This window comes from Takifugu rubripes, chromosome 18 (assembly GCF_901000725.2).
Source record: "Takifugu rubripes chromosome 18, fTakRub1.2, whole genome shotgun sequence".
In the NCBI taxonomy this organism is placed as follows: Eukaryota; Metazoa; Chordata; class Actinopteri; order Tetraodontiformes; family Tetraodontidae; genus Takifugu; species Takifugu rubripes.
The window spans coordinates 4,239,950-4,264,450 of record NC_042302.1 but is presented as its reverse complement, the minus strand read 5'-3'; the positions used below and the strand labels follow the sequence as shown (position 1 = coordinate 4,264,450).

The following is a 24,501-nucleotide window of genomic DNA, read 5'->3' as shown; positions in this document are numbered from 1 at the left end:
GGGGTGGTAATGAAAAAATGACTGATGGCAAGTTTAATAATGAAAATGGAAAACAGCCTGATGACCGATCTGCTGCTTTGACGAGTTCTGACACTGATCAAAGGATCAAAGCTGAATCATGACACGACAGTCAACGTAAACAAGACGACAACCAGCTGAATCCTGATGGGCTCGTCCGCCCGCGGCTCCGTCCATTCCTGTTTTTATTAATGATTGTAGCGGAGCTGTGACCTCGTAAAACAACGCCCCCTAGTGGCCAACCCAGACCTGTAAAACTCAGCCTGGACATAAAAATGTCCAGTATTTTGAGCTGTGGAGATAATGAAAAAAAAAACTGTGAATGAAGTTCTTGAGAGTTGGGATGATTTCATAAAGGTGGAGAAGTGGCGTCGAGGACGTGAGAGGAGCCCCCTCCCCCCCCCCGACCTTTTACTACCCCCGTCCTCGCCGCTGAATCACAGCATCTTTCTGCCTGTGCCTCCGCTAACGTACGGGAGAAAAGCCAAAACGCAGGCAGTGAGAGGGACACGCCTCTGAATATATGAATCGGGTCCCTGCCCCGCCCTCCTCCGTGTCACCTTCAACCCTGGACGGGGGGGACATTTGTCCATCAGCGTCGAAAGCTCAACAAGTCGCAGCGGTTAAATGAGAAAATGGAAATGAAACTTGTTGGAGAAAGCAGCATGGATGCTAACGAAGCATGGCAGCTTAAACTCTGAAAACTATACGGCTAATTAGCAGGAGATGCTACTGGAGACAACCGCCGTCCCTCGGAAAAGACCAATGAATGGGGGGCTATGTGAGCGCTAAGCTAGCCTTCAAACACGCCACCATCCCGATAGGTCCAACGCTTTCCGAAACTTCGCTTCAAACAAGCGTCCCAAAGGCGTCAGCGGAGCCCAGAGACGAGGAGCTAAAACAGCGGAGGCTAATGTGAGCGGAAGAACAGAGACGTTACTGAGGCTGTGTGGCTCGGGGAGGGCCGGCGTCTCCGACAGCAGCCATTAGCGACGTCTGAGCCGTTGACGTCTGTGCCGACTGGGTGATTCTCTAAATTTCCAGGAGCCACAGCTCGTCGTACCGCCGGGAACGGACACAAACAGATGCTGAAGTGCCTGTACGAGACGCGTGCTGATGAGGTAAAATGCAGCGTATGAAGACGCCGCCGCTCACGTCAGGAAGGTCGACCCAGGGACCCGGAGGGACCCGGGTTCTGGGAGGGCTCCACGTCCTCCACGCGTGTCCACAGATTAGCATCAGGGATATCATCCTCCCTCTGCTGACCGAGACCGGAGGTAAAAGAAATAAAATAAACGGAACCAAATCCATTCAGAGGACGCCGCTGACCTTTGCGATAACTCTCAGCGGCGTCGGTGGCGCCGGGCCGCTGGCATTATGTGACATTATGGAACACACAGAGGAACAAAGCGCTCATTCAGGCTGCTAAAGTTCAGAAACCTTCATTCTTCCACCCTTTTAGACCCCCCTCCTGTCCTATAAACCACAGCTGGAGCTTCACCTCCCCTGTCAGGACCAGTCAATAGGTTGCGTCGGCTCGCAAATTCTAATGCTGGAAGAGACGTTTCAGTTGGCTACGGACCCAGACCTGCGGTCAGGACGCGGCGGCCGAGGAAAAACAGAAGGCCGAACATCCCAGAAAACATCTGTCTGAACCCAAAACACCAGCGCTGAGAGAAACTTGGAAAACACTCAGCCATTTATCGACCCACCGCACCGCTTTTATGTAAAGGGACCAAAGGGGGGCACTTGAGAGGAGCCCCGCTTCAGAGACGCTGCAGGACTGCACAATAAGTTCCTGCACCTTTGGACTGGACCACACGTGCAGATGGGACAGATAAGAAGGCAGACGGCCTGAAGGAGGAGATAAGGAGCAGAGGAGGGGAGATCTAAGACCGCCGCTGAGCCCAGCCTCGTTTGAAGCGCCCCTACCTGCTCCGCCTCTCTGGACCACCAGGCAGGTCTCGGCTCCCACGCCGCACTCCTTGAGGAGCTCCACCACCTGGGCGTGCGTGAACCCGTGCACCGGTTGCTTGTTTATCTCCACAATCAGGTCTCCCTCGCAGATGCCCGGGCAGCCCAGCGGCTCCAGGACCTGCTTGACCCGCTGGCCCGTGGCGCTGTCCGCTATGGTGAAGCCGAAACCGTCCACGCCCTTCACCATGGTCAGGGTCAGGAGCTCGCCCTGGGTGGTTCCGGACGACGCCATGGACACGCTGTCAGGAGGAGTGGCGCCAGTAGGGGGAGGCAGCGAGCCGTCTAAGTGAGTGTCGCCCGGGTGAGGAGGGAGCAGCTGCTGCTGGGCGTTCACCTGGTCCTGGCCCGGATCGCCCATCAGCCGCGCCGTGCGCGAAAGGTAGTCCAGGTAGTTCTCGTAGCCCGTCCTCCCGTTCACCAGGAGGGGGCGCTGCTCCGTGATGCCCAGCGGCGAGATGACGGCGGCGGTGCTGTTGCCGGTGTCGGCGGCCTCGGCGGGGTCGTAGGGCAGCGGGTACCCGCGGCACAGCACCAGCGTGACGCTCTGGCCGATCGGCACCGACTGGAACAGCTTGACCACGTCAGAGTGGGTGGTGCCCAGGACGCACACGTCGTTGATGTAGACGATGACGTCGCCTGCGGAGACCAGAGTGGAGAGCGAGCTGGGATGGTTAAACTGGGCGGGGCCTGGGCCCGGGGGCACGCTCCCGTCTTATCTGCTTGACAAGCGGCGAAAGTGTTCGCCTTCTACGGGGGGCGAACTCTTTCAACGGCTCGAAGCGGCGCAGATAAAACCGGCCGACAATTAAACGCTCCCACGCAGAAAAGCACGCCAGCCGGTTATCTTTGTCTCAGCGGCTAAATATGGGAGAGGCGCGGCGAGACCAGGCGCGACGCCATTCGTTCCGAAGTCTGACGAACAGCAGGGATCTGTGGTCTATAATGAATATCATTATTCCCTAATTGCAGACATAATTGTGTTTTTGCAGGAGGGGGGAAAAAAAATAAAAACCTTCAGTGAGAAACAGCTGGAGAATAGCGGGAGGTTTAAATATCACGCAAATGTAAACAAAGCTAAAACTTCGGACCGAGCTTGTCTCCCGCGGCGAGGCTACGGGGCGTGACGGACGTTTTAATTATCCGGGGTAAACGTGGACGCCATTTTCCCCGAGTGCTGCTGTCAGAATCAATAGTGGAGCACGCTGGCAGGAAACTAATGGAGGTGGCTGCACCTCTTTGCACCCACACGCTTCTTTTTTTCTCTGCAGAACTTCCTAATTTCACCTCCTGACATTATTCCTTCAACGTCGAGGTTTCTCTTTAAAATCCTCATTTTGGGCGGGAACAACGTCTTTTTTGCTTTTAACACCCTCTAAAAAATGAATGAGAGGTTTGTAGCACCCTCCAGTGGAGGCACAGCATATATGCTAACATTAAACTGGCTAGCTCTACAGTCACATTTCAGATTGACTGAAAGTAAAAATAGAAGCAAACTTTCTGGAAACCACTAGGGGGCAGACAAAGGGCTTGTTCGCGGTTATAAATGGCGCCTTAATCTGCTTTTAACGGTGACCTCCGCGGACGCTCCGTGTGACCAGTAGCGGAGCACTTTAGCGCCTCGATGGGGTCCGAGCTCTTCGAGACGCAGCTGATGTTTGTGTATGATTATGTGTAAAAAAAAAAAAAAACCCTCGGGTCAAACATAACGATCATCACGTAAATGATTGAGGGTTTAAACTCTTACGGCAGAGCTAGAAGCTTCCGTCTGCGCTGTTGAACGCTACGCTAAAGCGACAGCTTTGATTTAGCGTAAAATCCATCACCGATTCGGATAAATAAATGTTTACAAGTGTGTTATTGTGATTTAGAACCTGTAATCTGATAGTTCAACTTCAAAAATTGCTAATTCATAAAGCTAATTCATCTCCCAACAAAGGCCTTTAATCAGATACGGTGAAACAATGATTTAAATAAACCTGAACATATTTTCCCAGCGTGGGGAGGTTAGCGCGGCGTAGCGCCCGAGAAGAAGGACCGCTGTGATAAAAAGAACATTATTATCCGCTTGGAATTGAAAATTTCACACCTCCGCAGGTCTGAATTTCTTGCCCGCGAGAGCTGTGATTTAGTACGATCGGAGTAACGTCACCGCTGCAGAACTAGGACACAAAGCCTGTGATGGGGGGGGGGGGGGGGGGGGGTCGTTATTTGTTACTACCAGGAAAAGAGAAAGAGGACGTGATTCTAGAGTCTGAGGATGCAGAATTCTCTGCTCTTTTACACTGTTATGGTGATTTACTGGTGACCGAAGCTTCTATTTTGGGGCGCTGAACCCCCTCGGAACCACAACAATCGGGGGTCCAGGACCGTACCTGTGGCCATCTTTGCGTCCGCCGCGGCCGGCCCGTCCGGGATGACGCTCTTGACCTGCAGGAACTCGTCCGGCTCGTCTCCTCCGATGATGGTGAAGCCGAAGCCCATGTTGCTCTTCTGCAGCGCCGTGGACAGGAAGCTGCCCTTCAGCTGGGTGGGGTCCCGCGTGAACAGGGGCTTTTCTGCGAAGGACACGAGCAAGGTGAATGGCGGGGGCGGCCCGTGGCGGGGGGGGGGGGGGGGGGGGGTGAAGCTCGCCCAGAGAACATGGGTGTAGCCACAGGAGAAACAGGAAGGTTGGATAAAGCTGCAGATCTGGACAGAGGTGGGTCTGTGGTGATCAGAGGTGCAGGCGTGGGTTTTGGCTCCCGTGCAAAGGTGCAGTCATGTAAACACCCCCCCCCCATCCCCAAAATATCCTCGCTAAATAGCAGAAATGTGTACTAGAGTCAGAGCAGCATCAAACTTTTGTGGCACCTCGGGGTTAAAAATTCTCCGTTTTCACTCCTAGCTTGGTTGGGGAAGGGGGGGGGTCAGAGCCTCCGTCGCTCTTCTCCCATGCTGGGGGGGGGGGGGGGGGGGGGGGGTTTGGCGAGCGGGGGAGGGGGGCAGCGCTGCTGATGCAGCTCTTCGGTCCGGTCCCGAGACTCCGGGGGAAGCGTCAAAGCCTGGAAAACGGCATGCAGTCAATCTGGGATCTGTTCCTAAAGAAGATGCTCAAGAAGGTCAGGGAAGAACTGGGAGGTCTGGGAGGGGTCTGGAGTGGGGGTGCAATAGCCAACAAGCTCCTCTCCTCCTGAACATCCTGCATCTATCAACACTGGGCCCCGTCGCCCCTTCGGACGGACAGCGGTCACACTTCCTCGCCTGATTTACCGCCAAGACGGAAAGACAAAAGCTTGCTGGCGAGCTAGCATGCGTGGAGGAACCAGCACAGGAAGCAGCCAGGGGAAACGTCTCTGTGGGCCTACTTACTGACGAGGTGCCACAGGGAGACGGGGCTGCAGACCGGCTGCTCCACCACCACCGTGCAGGCGGGGCCGCGAGCCGGCTGCTGCCGCTGCCGCTGGTGGGGGCACGTATTCATGCGCCGCGTCAGAACGCGCCGCAGCGGGGAGACGTCGGCGGACGAGGACGTGGCGTACACGGCCCTGCGACCGAAGGACGGCGACCGAGAGAGGTCGCCGAGGCTGTGGCACCGCTCGGGCGCCACGCCGACCTGAGCGAGGCGGGGCCGAGGGAGGGTAGAGCAGGGGCTGGCGTCCGCCACTGGTATTGGATTTTGGACAGGAGAGAGGAGGATGAGGGGTCGGGCGTGGGGAGAAGAAGAAGAGAGGAAGCCTGACGGGCAGAACAGTGACATCATGAAGACCAACCTCCGCTCCGGCCGTCCAGTCCGGACGCTGGACGTCGAACAGTAACGGCGGGTAGAGAATTAACGCTGAAAACTAAACATCAAAGACAGAGTGAAGCACGCGTCAACCCGACTCCAGCGGGCTCCACAGGCCACGCCCCCCGACAGTTTCTTTGGTGATGGAAGCAGATGCAGATCAAAGCACATAAAAGAAACGTCTTCGCTGTCACTTTTTCTAATCCACGTTTCTAAGGCTCGTGTTTGCTTACACGGTTGGGGGGGAAAAGGCTTCAGGATTCAGAAGATTCCTTAAGAATTTTATGATTTATGAATAAAAAAGAGTGTCGGACCAAAGAAGATGAGGCCCGCTTATGAATATTTCAGCTGACAGATTGTGAAGGAAAAACCCAAAAAAAAAAAACTCCAACTTTTATTTTAGAGGGTTATATTTTTAACGAGCTCCAGTTTGTGATGTTGGAGGACGTGACGAGTCTGATTTCACCACTTGGGTTGGGTGAAAGAGTCATTAGGACTATGGAGACTATAACATTTGACAATAAAGCAGCGGTATGTAAGAAACGGATCTAAATTAATCATAAAATGGCCCCGATGTGTCAAAAGGAATCATGTTAATTTCAAATACAACTGTCATCCAGCCCGAATAGTCTCATTTTTAAAGTGATGCCTCAGCCTGTAAATAACGATTTTTACGTTAAGTGTTTTGGTCTGTAGCTCCGCCCACCTACCGAACGGCCAATCAGGGAGTCAGGAGCGTCTCATCGTCCAAGTTTGGCAGCTACTGCCGAGCTTCTGCTACAAACGTTTCGAATCCCATCAGAAGCCAAACGAGGATCCAAACAGATGCCTTTGAAAGACGGAGACGGGCGGAGTGGCTAGCCTTAAATTTGGCTAACTTAATTCTAATTAATGTAGCCGAGGTCATTTCAATTATTCTCTCCATTATATGTTTGTTCAGTGTACACTAGCACGTACGCAGGCGTGCCATCCAATTGATTACTAACACATTTTTTAGAGAAACAAAAACGATGACTCATCATTGCTAGCATTAGCATTATCAAAGCAGGTTTCTCTGGTTTATACGTAGAAAAGTCCCCATGTTAGCGCGGCCATGATGGCAGGTGGAAACATGACTGAGGCTGTGACTGGTACATCGGACAAATGAGGCGCTCTTGGTTGCGTAAAGCCGTAACCAGGGCAACGGGGGCGCTCTCACCTCTGTAGATGGCAGGAAGCGGCAGAGAGGAGAGACCCTGGCACTGCATCTGCTGCTGCTGGAGCCTCCTCTTGGCCTCCAGGACCGGGTTCTCGAACTGGGTCCTCCTGTTTATGTGACTGAAACCAAAGAGACGGCAGACGGTTGAGATCCGCCGCCGCCAGAAGGTCGGATCCAAAAGAAATGAAAGGAACAGACGATCGATTCTGTCATTTACTGCCTGTTTTACAAGCAGGATCAGATGAATCCGCGAGCTGGAAGGACTCCACATGAAAGCAGACGCTTCCAAACGTCCCACCTCCTTTTTAATTTAGCGTGGGCGCGGGAATATCACCAGCCACTACAAATACTGTAATTTGCCTGTGTGAAATAATTAATCATCATTAGTCACTTTACTCTCTTTTTTCTCTCCTTATCATTTAATTAACACCCAGGATCCTCGTCCTCATTACGGAAGAGCTCCATTATATTTCCGCACCGTCCTGAAGAGGAGAAAGTTGATGTCCCAATAAACGTGATTAATCCGGCGCCGCCGGGCCGGACTGGGAATCAACAGCCCGTCGCTCGGCGCTAAAGAGGAGGCAGACTTACTCCACGTAGTAGCTGCCGTAAATGGGGTCATCGATCTTCTCCCAGCCGTACGGAAGCTCTGCAAAAAAAAGACAATAATGAGCAGCTTGTTTATCAGATGAACTCGCAGCAGCTTATTGATCTTTACGCTAGGACGATTTTAGAACCGCGGCCTCTTTCCCGTCCGATTTCGCTCACTTTTTGAAGCGCTCGGACTCGTTTGATGATGACTGATGATGTGTTTAGGGCCAGTTGTTGCTTTTGATTTCATTGGCAGCATTTTTCTTTTGTCAGAAGAACGACGACAGTGACGGACTGTGAGCAATACACAGACGTTACGCAACTCCTGGTTCCTGTGTCTGAACAGTTGGCGCTAAAGGCCACGAAGCGAGGACTGAAAAATGGCTCCCGACAGCCAATTACTTAAAAAATGAATTAGCATCTCGAAGCAAAGTCTGATGGAAATGGAGTAAATGCATGGAGCCATTAAAGAGACAGTTTATGACCTATTTTCTCTCCGCTGAACAGGCGACGACAGCAGGGGGTGTTAGCTTTCAAATGTTAGCTTGGTTAGCTTTTAGAGCTAACAGCCTGTCAGCTAGCACAAAATAGGTGATGACATGTCCATGCCCCGGGTGCTTCCACTGAGTGATCTCCAGCACCCCCTGGTGGTCGATGACAGTACAGCTCCACGGGGGGGCGCTGCAACAGCACGAGGCTTCGGCTCGCTGTCACGGCGATGCCACCGTTTCCTTCCTGCTTGGCCTAGTTTACGCAGCTAACAGATTACCCAGCACATTCCCAACACTCCCAGTCCTCCTACGGAGCGCAGAGACACGGGAGCAGTGATTGTGCACGTGCCATATGCTTCCCTGACCCCGGCCCCCACCCCCTCCGGACATTTGATTAAAATTTTAGAAGCACATGCTATTTTTCCACATTCACCAAAATGCATTCCCCTCACTCACACACACACACACAAACACACACACACGCGCGGGGGGGTTGACAGCCCACGGGAATACCTTCTGCAACATTCCCCAGCCCATCTCCCCTCATTAATTATGAACGAGACTGTTTCATGTTCTCACCTTTATAGAGGACCCCCCCTACACACACACACACACAAAGACACATCCACTTAAGCGCACATTAGGTTACTACTTACCACACACACACACACACTCAAAGATGCACACTAATGCGACGGATCAAAGGGCTGTCATGTTGCTCAGCAGCCGCCGAAAGAAAAGCTTTTCTATTAAAACGTCCGCGGAGAGAACTGCGAGGAGACGGCGATGCTTTCAGGAGCCGAGGGAACGTCGGACGTTTGCCATACAACGCAGAGTGAATCCCCAAAAGTCCAAAAGTACCAACCGGTGATGGACAGGAGGGATGCTACGTCATTTCTGTCTTTTTGTTTGTAAGTTAAGCTAACGTGCTAAGTGATTTTGCTAAAGTAAATAAGTCCACACATCAAGTACCCTCTCAGAAAAACGGTGCGAACTGCCCCTCAACTACTCGTGATCGGGTCCTGTACTGCCACACATGTACCGCGTCGGGCAGTCCGGATCCTGGCACCCACCAAGCCACCGCTGCTCATCGTCACCACGCCGCATTAGCGCGGGAAGGAGGCGCGAGAGGAAACGTTTGCCCTCCTGAGACGCCCCTCACTGCCAGCAGGGGGCATCTTTGCCGCAGCATTCGCTCACTCCTACAGGAGGCAGTTATTATGTTCACGTTTTCTGTTCAGAGGTCACCAACGAGGTAGCCAAACGATTCCACCTTCGCTGTCCTCTTTGTCTTCCTTCCCCCCTCCACCGCCGGCTGACCCAGAATCGGTTTTGTCACCCTCCCAGATGAAAGCGCATTTCCTCTCCGTGCACATTGTGCAGGGGTTCATTTATCACGTCGCGGCTGAATACGGCGGTGACTGAATTAATCAAAGTTTTTTCCGGCTAAAGTCCCCTTTTGTGGCGTCCGCAGTCGGCGGGACCTTATTTGGGGCGGCGATGGAGCCCGACCACGTCAAGTTGAGTCCCACATTAATTATCTCAGCCTGGAGCTGGAAGCTGTGACGAAGGTGACAAACTTGCAACACAAGTCTTAATTATCTGAACTTTGCAAAATGTCAAGGTGGATAAATAATTAAAGAGACAATTACTGCCGACCAGAACGGCCTCAAAGAAACAGGAGCGCCCGGATCACCGAATACGGATACAAACCCTTCCAGGATTAGGTGGGAACTAGCTACGTGGATAGACGTTAGCCTCTTTGGAAGCAACCGTAGAGGTCTTCTGCTGTCTGCCTCGGCCCTGATCGGTCCGGTCAGGGTCAAGGTTCAACAGGAAGATCAAAGGTCCACCTTGATAAGGCGCCAGACCTTATCGAATTTTTCCTCAAGCCTCAGGACTGGGTCCCTTTACAAACCCGCCTGAGCGGTTTGAACCTGCTAGCATGGTTGCAGCTGCGATTTCCCTCAGAAAAGGTTAATACCTTCAAATGTTTTAGTTCCACTCGCTTGATTTATTCATGAAAGTGGTTTAAAATGGGATCAGGAGGAGAGAATGAGCTCATTTCCCAAAACGACTTGAACTTGTTTTTCCTCCTCCGTCCCACCTCGTGTAGCTTGATAATAAGTGTCCGACAGAGTTGCTTCATATTTAATACATTTTCTTACGCAAATTTTGATTCATAAAATAGCAGAAAAAAGCTGCTCCTGAACGAAGAAAAAGGCTCCAAAAGCTGGCTCACAGACGTGCTCTGGGAAGATGCTAACATCAGCACGTTAACATGCTACTACAAACCAATATAAATGAGACATAAATTACAGTGTGGGATGATGGGGATTTAATTAATTGGGGTATTTGGCCACAGTCTTGCATAAATTAATCCTGTTAGGACACAGCTGCTGGCGCCAGACTATCCAGGAAGAAACCTCTGCGCTAAGCTAACCCTTTCCAGGTGTTTCCAAGCTACACAATCAGGAGGTTTTGAATTTGCTTGTGTTTTTGACGGCTGCTGCCCGATTATCCAGCTGAGCTTTAATACTATCGGACCTCTCGAGTCTGATTCCCGCACTGTCAGAATAGTTATTTTATTTTAGGATGATCCGGGATTTGGGCTCCACTGTGGCGATCAGCAGATATGGCTAAGAGCGGAGCCCTCAGATAACCCTCTGACAGCACCAACAACCTCGGAAAAAGGAAGCAGTGTTTGGAAGTAATCCGGAGATCTGGTTGTTGCCTCATTCGTGAAAAAGCCCGGAGAAAAACACACAAAACGGATCTGCAGCTAACAGAATATCTTATCAGCAAAAAATAATAAAGAGCATCCGTCACCTTAAAGACGGGAAGATAACAGTTTCTACAGCTTATGTAAATATGAAGGGAGGATTTTCTGCCTCGAGCGCCCCCTGGTGGCCCACCGTGAACTGCAGGCTCTCGGCTCCAAACCCGATTGTACGACCTATTTAACGTGGCCGTGCCGACACGTGTCGGCTCGTCGTACTGTTGGATTTCTGCTGAGAGTCTGATGAAACGGCGCCGTTGGGATTTACGGACGCATTCCCACCGCCGCGTTTTAGCTCCCGCTGGGAACAGATTCCAGATTAGAGGCTTATTAGCAAAAGCCGCGGTTCTCCGCCGTGACCGAGGCGGCGCAGTAACTTTCACGGCGAGCCGGTTGATTGCGTCACCTGAGCCCTCCTCTGGAGCCGTGCGGCGCACGTTAATGAGCTCGCTGCCGATCCCGCCGCGTGTTCTCCCGCCACCTGAGGAGAAACGCCTGTCCTCAAGCTGCCTCCGCCGGCAAGCTAACAACTGTTATGCAGCAGAATGAAAAACAAAACAGACCAAAAAACCCACAACAAGCAGCTTATCAGGACATTCCAGCAACAGAGGACTCGCTCAACTGCGACCGGCTGCATATCCCCCCCCCCCTCGTTCTCTTCCAGCGTTCTGGAGTATTTGCCGAGAAATGAGCGCAAACGGGCTAACGGGAATCTGCAGGAGTGCAGGGTACAGGGAGCGCAGGGCTGAGAAGATTAAAGCTAATTGTTGCCAGATTATTAAAAAGGAAACTTCATTATAAGGTAAACAGGTTGGGGGGGGGGGGGGGGGTTAGCTGGAATAACGTGGCCGTCGGCAGGCACGGGCCTCTTCCCAGTCGCTGCTGGTGGAATCAAAACAAGCCGAGAAGCTGCTGCGGAGGGGGAAATTAGCCCTGGAAACACTCGCTGTCCATCATACAGGCGGCTGGCTGACAAATAGCATGTAGCTAGCAACGGGCTGCTAATAACAGCTACCAACAACGTTAATGAAATCATTTATATTGATCCAAAATCTGTCCGACGCAGTGTGGCGCCATTTGGGACTATTTTCATCAGCGGATTAATATTTGGTGCTGGAGGGAAGCGGCACGAGTTTTAACAGAAAACGGGATGAAAAAAAATTAAGAGTTTGATATGGATTCAGCCCATTTTTCTTTTCAGCATCTGCAGTGAGAACACACACACACACACACACACACACACACACACACACACACACAAGGCCTGCTCTGTTTGGGACGTTCTTAAAATACACCCATCAATCACCGTGCAGACAGCTCTTGTCTGCCCCTCCTCATGGCTGCTGAGGGAGTCTCAAGGTGAAGGAGGGCGGTGGACTGAATAACCCACTCGTAGGTCCGCCGCTGTATTAGCATGAAGAAAAAAAAACAACTTTGGTGGCATCAATCGCAATCAAAAGTCTGAGAAGAGGGTGGGCGACGGCGATGGCGTCTATTAGACTGACGTGAAGTCAAAACTCAGGCGACAAGGATCTTTTAAGGTGGACGGCTGCGAGAGGCCATTAAAAAGGACCCATCACACTTGTGCTAACGTACCATCCTGGAATAAAGGAGTCGAACCTTCATCGTAGAGATTCTGTTCGGTAAATGCGTCTGAAACTACTCAAAGTCCAGATTTCTCCAGGTGATTTTTCCAAGCCCGACAGGCTACTACTGCTAGCTAATATGTTCACATTAGCCACAGCTTAGATAAATACTGTACATACAAGTTTACTTTCTCCAGTTGGATCAAGAAAAAACTGATAAAAGACACAGTTATAAATAAAAATGGGCATTTCTGCCCTCGACCACCAGGGGGCGACAGAAGCGCTCTGGCTTCAACTTTCTCTGCACCGACTTCAGTTAAAATGATTGTGTTGGACAGTTTTGAAGAACAAAACACAATTAACAATAATTGTTGTCAAAAAAAGTTTAGTCTCGCGTGCTCTCGGTCACCAGGGGGATTCTCTATACCTGGATTCGGGAATCCTGAATTCAAAGAAGAAGAATAACAGAATTATAGGAGACAACAGAAGGCCCAGGCGGCTCCACTGCTACCAGCCAACAATTATTTGGCAGGACAAGATGACAAAAAGTAAAAGTTTAAGTTGAGAGAAGAGGAGGAGTGAAGGGAGGAACTGTCCTAGTTAGGATTTGTCGAGCTAAAGAGGAGACGAAGGAGGGAAGGAGGGAGGTGGGAACCACAGAGGAAGAAATATAGAATGAGTTATGTAACGGCGAGGCGCCGCAGCCGTCTGCACTGGAGGCGACGCCGCTTTTGAACGCGCCAGAACGAGGGCGCTAACGCTCTCCGCGTGTTTTGACAGAATCTGCTTGTACGCGGCGAAGACGGTTTTAAACATGAGAGAACACGTTGTTTACCGCAGGTGAACGCTGCGGGAAGACGTAACGGGGCTGACATGAAAGTGAGCGGCAGCCGGATCACACAGGCCGAACAAAACTGCCTTTTCCAGGTACAAATGGGAAGTTTCCAAGCATAAAAACAGATCTTTAGGCTTTTTCTCTTAAAAACAGCATAGATTTGCCACCCAAATGCAATATTAGCATGCCTGCTAACATTGGCATCGCCTGCAGGGGGCGCTGGTGTCGCCCTAAACTTCCTCCAAAACCTAATTTGAAGTTGGTTAGTTTGAACTGATTATCGTCCCCAGAAGACGCCCGATGCTTCGGAGCAGATCAATAACAATCCGGGTAAATAAGGCGTCGTCGGGAGGGAGCTGGAAGCAGCAGAGCTTCTGATGAAAAACATCACGTTATTCCTCAAAGGCCTCTCGCTCTTTGTGTCTGCACCGTTTCATCAGCCTGGAAAGTTCCTCCCTTGAATATTCAAGGTCCTGGAGAGGAAAAACGGGAGATCGGAGGCAGGTCCGGAGGGCGGCGGCGCCTCCGCCCCGCCTGTGTTTAATGCCACGCCGCCGCCGCTCCTCCTGCCACTCCACCGCGATCGAACCGCGTCTGCAAATATGTCGTAACATTTGCTCAAGGCAGCAGACGCGCACGCCGTCGGAGACCGCCGAGTCATTTGTCTCTCCGGTCACGGCGGTGGATTCTGGGAGGATTTGCATAAAAATGATGAAAACAGCGCGGTGAAAAATGGTGCGAGCGGTTTACAGAAACGACCCCAAATTGTTTTGCGCCTGCTGAAAGGTCACCAGCAGCCGAGGTCGCGGCTAATTAGCCAGGTAGCCTCATCTGTTTTTGTTTGCATCCGGTGGAAGTTCGGTTTTGATGTTAGCTGTAGAGTTTAGCATCGAAACGGGAGCGTTCGGGTTAAACGGGGCCGTGAAGCACGATTAGCGTAACGAGAGGCAGCGTCATGCGGTCACGATATTGATTATTTGATCAATTCGATCGGCCCCGCGGCTCCAATAAAGTTTGTTGGTGCGAGAGGGAAAAGAACAATCGATGTACGTGGTGAAACGGTTAAATCCCCTCCGAGCTTAGCTAGTTGGCGTTTCACCTCTTTAGCGTCTTGAAGGTCAGAAACGGTTTATCCAAGTTCTTCGCTCCTTCAAGTTTGTTTCTGTTGAGCTAAATCCTCGTTCTCACAAGCGGCTCCTTTATTCCGGTTTCAGGGTCCTTACGAATCTCACAAACGGACCTTCGGAAAAAAAAAAACTAAACATTTGCGAATTGGCGCCTTCTTCCGTCCTCAATCTCGGCAAAACTTCATCTGAGAGCGACGGAAGGCTGGAGAGATGGATGACACACTCCTGTCTGTTAGCTGCACTGGCATTCATCCGTCTTTTTTGTTTGTTCTGTCTGTGTGTGTGTGTGTGTGTGTGTGTGTGTGTGTGAGTGTGTGTGTGTGTGTGCGCGGGTGGCTGAAGGACACTCCACGTCTCTCTGAACTCAGAATAAAGGCGTCTTTGTAACCTCCGTCTCTACGGGCCTGGACTTTCAACACACGTGTGGCGGCGCTTCCTATCCCCACACGCACGCACGCCCGCCGCCGCCGCCTCGGAAAATAATCCCGCTCCGGCCCGAGAACATCAAATGCTCCTTCAATCTCTTGTTAGCCCAACGAGCACAGTGGGAATCTGGGGTGGGATGAAACGGAATGAGCGGGAAGAGCGAAACGGAGCAGTCAGAATCTCTCACCGTCGTCTTTGCACTCCTCTGGCGGCTTCGCCTTCTTGGCGAGCCGCGGGTCCAGCCACGACGTCGTCTTGGTGTTGTGGCTGCGGAGAGAGAGACGGAGGGAGTGAGCGGGAGCGTGATGGATGGCGAGAGAGAGGCGACTTGGCAGGAAGCGAGGAGGTCGGCGGAATCATTTCAGAGGAAAGATGAGCCTCCGATAGGAGCTTGAGAGATTAAGAAACATTCAAAACTGATTCAATTTGTTTAATTTGCTTACTTAGCAGGTAAAAGAGGAGGGGGGGGCAGGAAGGCACTTACGGAGCTCCGAGAGATGGGGTGGCTGAGGAGGTGTTCATTATGTTTGTCACCACATCAAAGAAAAGGGACGGAAGAGAAAGGACAACGAGGTGGTGATCAAAGCAAAGTTTCCTCTCGACCTCTGCTCGACATCACAGATGCTCGGAAACAAAAGCTCAACATTAGCATGCTAGCTGAAGAGGGGAGGGTTAAAGAAACACATCAGATGGGAATTCCGCCTCTGTGCAAACGTAAAGGAAGCACAACCGCATCACCTTGAGAATTGCTGTTTGGCTACGCTAGCAGATGCTACGCGGCGACCTGCGCGCGCCTGTATATGCTAACAACGGTCCCATGATTGCGCTGTAACAGAAGCTCACCTCCGAGATTGTACTGCAGCTATAAAAATGCTAATAACTCGGATTGTTGAACGCGGGAAGAGTTTCGGAACCGAATCCCACCGAAGCAACAAGCTCCGGCAGTGGAAGGGGGGGGGGGGGAAGGGGGGGGGGTTTATGAGGACGTAAATTTAGCTCCGCTCACGTCTCCATCAAACAAATGGTTTTGAATCCCAATTACTGTTGGTCGTTCCGACATGAGGAAGTTAGCAGACTTACTCTATGAAGTACACCTCTCCTTTCTCGGTGTACGCCATCTCCCAGTTGTCCGGCAGCGGTCCTAGCTCGTCGGTCTCCTCCGGTTGGGGTGCTGTGATCCGCGGAGAAAGCCCGTCCTCTTTCGGAGCGTCGCTCTGGACCTCTGCGTGGTTGCTCTGCGGCGCCACGTCCCCCGAAGTGTCCGTGCTCTTGTCCTCATGTTCGCTCGACTCTGAGGTGAGGACAGGACAGGGTGAGTCAGTGTCACGGGGAGGAGGAGAGCGAGTGGCAGGGGTGGGTGGGGGTGGGGGGGTTGGGGGGGGGGGGGCTGAAAGTTTGATTAAACGAAATAATAGCTGCTCAAGGTAACGAGGTGAAGCTGGGAGACGGAAGTATTGAGGAGAGACGGATGAATGGAGCAGGAGGGACGGCTCTACGGAACACAGGAAGAAGTGCGAGTGCTTGTGGGGGGGGGGGGGGGGGGCAAACGAGGCCAAGGATCCTGAGATGATCGGCGGGAGGGACGGAGCGGGGGGGCTATCTGGGAAGATCACACAGCCCGCCGCGCTCCATCGATCCCCCTCCAGCTCCACCAGCCCACACTGTCCGTCCACAGAGACAGACCCCCCCCCCCACACACACACACACACACACACACTTCGAGAGCGTCTCGCTTCACCACCGCCGCTCCGCCTCCGGCGGGAAATTATCGAGCATCTCATCAACACGCGGGGAACGCTGAGAAAACACGTCCCTGCCTCGCTTCACCGTGGTGCGTTCGCTGTCACTTAGAGCCACCGTAAACGGACCCCACAGCTTTTCTGTAATTCACTTAGCAGTGAGCTATTTATAGACATACTGACGCGGATGCTAACAAGTTGCCGCACTTTGGAGCTTCGCACGGTCGATCTACGAACCCGCCACGAGATACACCCATGTCACCACGACCCTGCAGGTCCGACGCTAGCGAACATCACCCAGATCCGTCAACACCAGCATGCTAGCGGACAAACACGCCCGTCGGCGTCGTTACCTTCAACCACGTCACAAAACCATATGCTAGCTTTGATCGATTCTGCTAATCTAAGCAGCAACAATCACAATAGCTAATATTAGCCTTCTCGATAGCTAGCATTAAACCTTATTTAAGTTTTCTTTGATTCCGCTGCTAAATCTGCTTTGATCGACTCCTTAGCTTCCTACCTGGTTGGAGCTCCTTTTGGTCAGGAAGCCAAACTCTCATCCTTCTTCCGACCCTGCCCTAAAGCCGTGGTTCTGACTCTTCCGGCCCGGCTGCGGGTTCCCAGTCGCCAGCGGTCATGACTGGAAACCAGTGCTGGCCCAAACTGGGACCGGCGGCCGAACCCTCTGACTCTTCACGCCGCTCTGTGACTCGGCTGACCCGGGGCGGCGAGTCACAGGACCCGAGTGTGGCGTCGCGTAGGACGGGGGGAATCAAACCATAAAGGGCCTTTTATGATGGCCTGATCATGTGATTATGGGATGTTGAAAAGGTTTGTGTGTGTGGGATGTTCAGCAGGCTCCTCTCAGCGTTGCTGCTCAAGGTTAATTTATGAGAGGAAACATTTGAATGTTGATTAACGAGTTGTGGGAAACGCGTTCGTGGCGGCGCCGGCGCCCGCGGCCGTTCACAGTTTACACCGCGTGACACCAAACGCCGCGGCAACACTTGCAAGTGAAACCCACGGCTTCTGTTGCTAAGAGAGCCGGTTGCCATAACAGCAAGGTGTCGCTCTCCGGGTTCACGCCCCCCCCCTCCCCCGCGCCCGGCGACTGACCTGGCGTGACGACGACCCCGTTGCCGTTGACGATGGGTCTCTCCTCCTCTTCCTCCTCAGGCGGCTCGATGCTGGCTTTCTCCATGTTGCTGACCGACTTGTTGCGCTTCCTCTTGCCCTCGGAGGTGGGTCTGGCGCCGGGCAGCAGCTGGTCCGTTACATTTAGCAGCAGAGCGCCGGGCTCAGCTGGAGGCTTCGGCGTTCCGTAAAAGTTATCTGGAACGGAGAGATCTGAGATTTGAGCCTAGAAACAAGGGATGTTCATCGGAATCGCCCGTTAGACGTTCGGGTCCGAGCATGGGCCTGCGCGTAATTCGGTTTCTCCGAGGATTAATCTCCGCCGTCTCGGTGCGGAGTCGCCGTTTTTCACCGTGGCGTCCGCGTTTCTGCCGCCGCCGTTCCGGCGCTCCATCTGTGCAAATGTCAGGACTTTATGTGCAGCTGGAGGGGAGCCGTAAACATTCAGTCCTGAACGTGAGGGAAATTAGAAAAAGCTCCGTCCGCTAGCGCAGAACCGCCCCCCCCCCTCCCCCCGAAGGGACTGGATGATCCTGCTGCAGTTCCTGCGACAACCTGCAGGCGGCGCTGTTCCTTTATACGTGTGACATCGCCGAAACTAGCCGATCCAGCGGGGTCGGATAAGGAAGATTGGGGGAAATTTCCCACACCAGAACCTTGATTGAGCCCGTTTCTATGAGCAGCATCAGTACCGAGCAGGAATCACCTTTTCCGGGCCGACCTTTCATCCATCAAACATTTCGGATTACGCTCGTGGACCCTGGGTGATAGCGAACCCTCCCGCGGGCCGGTTGGGTCCCAGTTAGGTAAATAACTTATAAAACAGAACAGAGGCGCCTTCGGAAACCTTTTCTGCCGACGCTAAACAGACCTGCTCTGTCTTTCAGGGACATTCCGAGGTTTTCCGTAAAAAACAGAGCGTTTATCCTCCATTATGTGTGACAACAAAATCCACGCAACTCAACTCTCGTGACGGCTGTTTCGCAACTTTCTGTCTCATGGTAGAAACTCTTGTACGCTCCGTTTTGTACCCCCCCCCCCCCGCGTTGCCATAGAGACCGTCGCCGGGATTGCGCCAATAAAGTTAGCCGCAGTGTTTTATCTGTTCTACGACAGGAGGGTCTCCTGAGAGCCGGAGGTGGACCAGGGACTCCCGAAGACGGATGGCAGGAAGAGCTCCTGGAAGAACCGGGCCAAGAGAGGCCCAAGAGGACGGCGGGGAAGGTTGCCAAGGAAACGACTGTTGCCAATTCTGTTTTCGTTACCTTCATAGGTTCCACTCTCCAGAAGGGCTCCGCTTTTCTCCAGCTCCATAAACCGGTCAACGGTCACGAAGTTATAATCCACCCCGGGGACCTCGCCCTCCTTGGGCTGCCTGGTGGTGCCTGCAGGACACAAATGAGGAGACGAGTCAGAACCTTTGAGCACCTCATCACAAAGGCTTGGGGAGAGATCAGCAGCTTAAACACGCCGGCCCCGACCGTCGTTAACGGGCCCTCGTTACTTCCTTTCCACCCTCCGGGGGATTAAACGTCGATGCGTGTGCTTCGAGCGTGGACGACTGGCGTCAAACTGATGCAATTTGGACACAGAAGTGAGAAATCGCGTCAATTTGGACGAATCTGACAGGGTGGAATGGGATTCTTTACCCCTGCCGCTTCTGGATTAGCCCCGCCCTCTTTGCGTTCCCCACCTACGACTGTCGGGATGAGTCCGTTTGAGCCATCAAGTCTCTTTTTGGCGCGTGATCGATGGCAAAAAACAGGTGTTAACAAGGTTGAAACTGCCCACAAACCTGAGTACAAAGGACCTGCTAAACACTTCCACATCGCCGCGTGCTAATTGGAGTCGTTAAAACTGTTGGCGGTTGCGATAAAAGGCAGACAATCTTCCCCCGAGGTGCTCGACGGGTTCTCACATCCAAGCCAACGCTCGCTCGAGCTGAAAGTGCAGCTCGTAAAACACACTTGTTCGGCTCTCACTGCTGTAGAGGAACCGCGCGTGTTTTCAAGAGGCGGCGCCGAACGCCGCTGTGGAGGCGCACGCTCGCTTGGAGTGGCACCTGCGACGGCGTGAGCGCAAGTCCAGACTTATCAACAATATCCACCTCAGTATTAAGAGGCTCAACCTGAGCTACGAGTCCAAAAAGTTAGCACAAGTGAAGTTAGCCTGTAGCTAACATCGGCTAACGTAAGCAGTGGTTGGAATAGCAACGACCCTTGTAACCAAACGAGGCTAGCGCGCGAAAAGAGGCGGCCCGATGGTACATGTGCTCAGACTGGCTTCTGAATCCCTTAACCAAAGTGCCGAGAGACAGGAAGTGACCAGCAGGAAGTGCTGCCACCTTCATCATCATCATCATCATCATCACTGGAGCGAGCCTCATTGTTGTCTCGCACCTTAACGCCGAGCCTTCCTTGACTGGGTCCGTTTCAATGTCACATTACCACGCCTCACAGGATAAAACACACACACACACACACACACACACACACACACACACACACACACACACAGTTCAAAGCAGACCTTTGATGTCTCACAGCTATATTTAGCAGCATCTTCTGCTAGGGGACTTCTCTCGGGTGACACTCTGTAAAAGGAGGAAACCACAACGTCTCTATTTCCACCGCTGTCTCCGTAGGTGGATTTGGGAATTTTCAAAGCTAATGTGAGGTGAAACTGTCGCGACCTCGCGCCGGCGTAGGAGGGAATATGATTATTTATGAGCCTATTTATGAGGGAAATCAGAGAACGTCGTACCAGAGTCTGCAGAGACGCTGCTGTGATTCTAGCCCTAGTTTACGAGCTGAACCTGAAGGCATCGTTGAACTGCTTCCTGCTGAGGAGGATCCTGAAGTAACCAGGCCCGGCAGAGGAGCGCTGGCCGAGTCGCTCCGACCCGAGCCCAGCCTGACAGCTGCCACCGCGCGTCCAGGCGCAGCCCTGCTAACGGGCACGTGGCCACGGCCGGTGGTGAAGCACCTCTGAGCGCCGCGAAGTCATGTCAGGAAGTTTGAAAAATGATGAGATAACTGACAAATTCATGTTTAGAGCGGCAGCTAACGAAGCAGCTCGCGCCAGAGCCAAACGTGCACGTTAAAACCTGAGACCAGAGCGGCCCGGCTCCTCTCTGCCCGTCCCTCGTTCCCTTCTCCCCCTCTTTCATCTCTTCGCTCTGCACACATTTCAAACGCACACGCGGTGATTTTTCATCCGGCTCCCTCGGACGAAGTCCCCTTTTGTTGCGTCAGAGCCTGAAAGTCATTCTAGCTTTTTTTGGGGGGGGGGCACTGGTTTGAGATTAGATCCAATCACCTTGCAACAAAGTAGCGACACTGCGCCTGTGGTTGTTTTGGAGCAGGCGTGTCCAAACCCAGTCCTCAATAGGTGCTGCCGGGTTTTCTGTCCCACCACGAAGGTCCCCTGGGCCCCTGGTTCCTTGGTGAGAGCAATATCTGCCTGGTAGGACAGAAAACCCGACTGGACCGGGGCCCTTGATGCCTGGTTCGTTGAAGCTCATCTTTGCGTCTAGCTAGGTCACAAACCTACAGGTTTGGGTCACCACCAGCAAACCGGTCCAAGGCCTTGACCATCCCTGCTCGTGTGGCCCGCGGTCTTCCAGAACTGCCCCCCGGTGCTGCCCCGGCTGCTCTTTCGCGCCGCTGAACCTTCTGTCATGCTGGGCGTCAGCACAGCCTATTGTAGCCAGCCTAATCTAGCCGTTAGCCAATTAGGAAGTGACGGGCAGCTGTAATGTCCCCGCATTAGGAGCACGGATTAGCCTCCCATTCAGCGCCGGCAGACGCGGGCTGATGGAGGCTGCGGAACACTGGTGCAGGCCTGGTGCTGGCGGACCGTGATTCTGCATCATTTTGGGAGACGGCGGAGGAAGAGCTGTTTTTATCACCGCCGCGTTCGTGCTGGCTCGGCGCTAAAGGGAAGAGCTCCCGATCCGGTTCCCCGCGTCACCGCTCTCCTCCTCTGCCTCTTTTGCTCAACAAATTTCAGATGCGGCTTCAGACAGAATGTGTTTTGTTTCCCCGACTTATTGACAGCCAGTAATGTGGGGAAGATTGGACCGAACCCAGGCTGCCTGCTGGACCTCTGCCACCCTCCCCTGAATCCCATTAATAGCTCTGCCCTCCCAGGACGTGCTGGCTGGACCGCCTGGAAAGCAGACACAGATATTGATGACTTGCCCCCCCCTGAGGAGAGGTGATCAGCGGGGAAGGGGGGGGGGGGGGGGGGGGGGGGGGGGCAGAGTGGGCTGACAAAGTGAGAGAGACGGTAAACAAAAGAACCCAAAGGGAGACTCATTATTTTAAAATAAGGGGCCGATAAATCTGCCGAGGTTCTGCTTTTACGACGCGGGACGAGTTTATTCTGTGTTCGATGTGGCCGTCGTCGCCTCCTGAGTTACGAGAATCCCTGGGAGGAATTCTTTACGCTGCTAAAAACAGTGCATTAATATTAGAAGTCACACAAGAATAATATGTATTAACACCGCTAATGTGCACAGGAGACATTTTAATAAGGGTTTAATAACTTGTACAAGTGAGCAATCATTTCTGCGGCTAATCCGTCACAACGAAGAATATTGCTGCGGTGATCTACGCTCTTCCCAGGAAACCTTTAAACTAGCGAGCCGCGGCAGCGCTAGGGCACCAACAAACAGGATCTACGCTGCGCGATTAGTGACATTTTCATGCGTCTTCACCATTATCGCAAAGTTCTAGATGCTAATTATGACGAAAAGCGCGGTAAAAGCTGAAGTGAAGACCGGGGAAGGAAAAATCACCCACTTCAAAGAAACTGGCGTCAACACGTCCTTTATTGTCCTCACACGTGTGGCGCAACATGCGGCTCAGATAAGCTAACGGTGTAAAAACCCACGTACCCCGACACAGAGACGCGATCATGATCTCTCTTATCATGGGGAGCTGAATCAGAGCTTCTTCTCTCCTCTCTTCCATCTCTGGGGGGGGGGGCGTATGAATGGCTCCTTTCATGGCATCAGACGCTCGCTCTATCTCCTCGCCGCGCCGCTAAAAGAAAACACCTTCGGTCTGGCGTCGCATCCCAACATCAACAGGAATCAAAGGAGTCACCTTTTCAGTGGTGGAAGTGAGGTACAAGAAAGGAGCAGACCATAATGGCCCCCCCCCCCCCGCCACGCTCGGCGGCTGCTCTCCAGAGCAACTCCACTTTTTCTAATAATCCATGGAGGACTAGCGGATCGTAGCTCGCTTCCACGCCCGGACGGCGATAAAAGAGCGGAGGGAAGTGATACAGACAGATTACGTGAAAGCTGATGTCATCCGTTTGGATCCGTCGGCCCGGACGGGCTGTTTTTCAGCGCTTGGGCGGTGATCAGCGAGGTGACCGCGCTGCTTTGTCAGGCTAATCCTCCCGCAGCCGGGCCGGCGCTGGCGCGAGCACATTGTCGCCCGATGACACAATCTGTTTGCGAGGACGGCACTTTTAGGCGTCCGCTGTCATTTGTCCGCCGTCTCAAAGGACCGGTGCGTGGGTTTAATGTCCTCCTCGGCTCATGCCGGGGATTTGAACCAACACCCTGAGGGAGAGTCTGGACTAATCCTCCGGGCCCAGACGGGGTAATTATTTCATACCCAGACCTCTTTGGCCCTTTAATACTGCAAGCTGAGCTAGCTAGGCTATCACCTCTGCTCATTTCCTGTGATTGGACCCAAGTGTCGACCCGTCCAGAGGACTAGCTAGCCTTTTCATATGTAGCTAGTGACAAGCCGAGTGTCCTATTTTTGTAGTTTTTATTTAAATTGTTCATGTCGGGAACCGGTTGCTCTGTGTTGAACGACAGTTTTGGTAAAGTTCCTGGCAAACAAACCCTGATAAACCGATTAGCTCAGTATCTGTAGCTGCTGAGGAAAGATGCTAACGGTAAAATCAGAGTAGCCACTCGGGTTTGGAGGTGAACCGCTTCCTTACGTTGTGACTCCATCAGAGGTGAGTGGATCTGAGCAGTATTGATCGCAGTATTCCGACACTCAAAGTCAAAGGGAGAGGACGGACATCAAAGCAGGAGAGCTGAATATAACAGCTTTGATCAGCGGTAGCCAGGACCGACCCGCTGTCACCTGGTGGCGTGGGTGATAAATGTGAGCGAAGCGGCTCAGAGATGACGAAGTTGACACTTGACAGAACCACCATCGATTTTCCGAAGCGGCACAACGAAGACATCGAAGGTTTTTTTGAGTGTTGACAAAGATTCCACCCAGCTGATATTTAATGTACTCTCTGAGAGGCTCTGCACAACAGAGAGGCAGTTAGCTTAGCACAAGAGCTAACCTGGCTCCATCGTCCAACATAAATAAATAAGTTTAACATGTTCACGAGCTCTGGAAAGGACCAACTTAGCTAATTGGATTTTTAGCATTTTCTAAACGGAGAACCGTCCTCCAGAAGTCTTTAAAACGTTATTTCAGCCATTATTGGAGCGCGTCTATAACATTATCGAGTCAGGAGTTTATGTGCTTTCACGGCCTCCCGCTGTGCTGCCAAAGTCGTGAAGTCCTGGAAGTAAGATAGTAAAAAAATAACGGGTTCTGTGTCAGCTGACTCAGGGAAAATGTCCCTCTGGCCTCATGCTTCAGAAAGCCCCAATCATTTAAATCCTTAAAAGGCAAACGTGGTCAGGGGTTTATTAATTATTAAAGGTAATTATCCTCATATTCTCTTCTTTCATCCCTCTGTTTCCATCTTCCTTAATTTGCTCAATCATCCATTAATTCCGAATCCAATTAAATCCCTCCGAGGCCACGCCCACTGTCTATACGTCCAATAAGGACAGAC

The 24,501-nt window shown here is 52.5% G+C and overlaps 1 protein-coding gene across 9 annotated transcripts in view; it reads right to left on the bottom strand.

Annotated features, from left to right (window-relative positions):
* Positions 1-24,501, bottom strand: part of magi2a (membrane associated guanylate kinase, WW and PDZ domain containing 2a) — an 85,956-nt gene that overhangs the window by 15,083 nt on the left and 46,372 nt on the right. For all 9 annotated transcript variants that reach the window (XM_029825312.1, XM_029825309.1, XM_029825311.1 and 6 more), the window contains 8 exons: positions 18,933-19,052; positions 17,650-17,865; positions 15,872-16,082; positions 14,979-15,058; positions 7,548-7,605; positions 6,957-7,075; positions 4,368-4,550; positions 1,951-2,631 (listed from right to left, as the gene is read on the bottom strand). In XM_029825312.1, the coding sequence (XP_029681172.1) occupies positions 1,951-2,631; positions 4,368-4,550; positions 6,957-7,075; positions 7,548-7,605; positions 14,979-15,058; positions 15,872-16,082; positions 17,650-17,865; positions 18,933-19,052 (1,668 nt within the window). The remainder of the gene's footprint in view (positions 1-1,950; positions 2,632-4,367; positions 4,551-6,956; positions 7,076-7,547; positions 7,606-14,978; positions 15,059-15,871; positions 16,083-17,649; positions 17,866-18,932; positions 19,053-24,501) is intronic.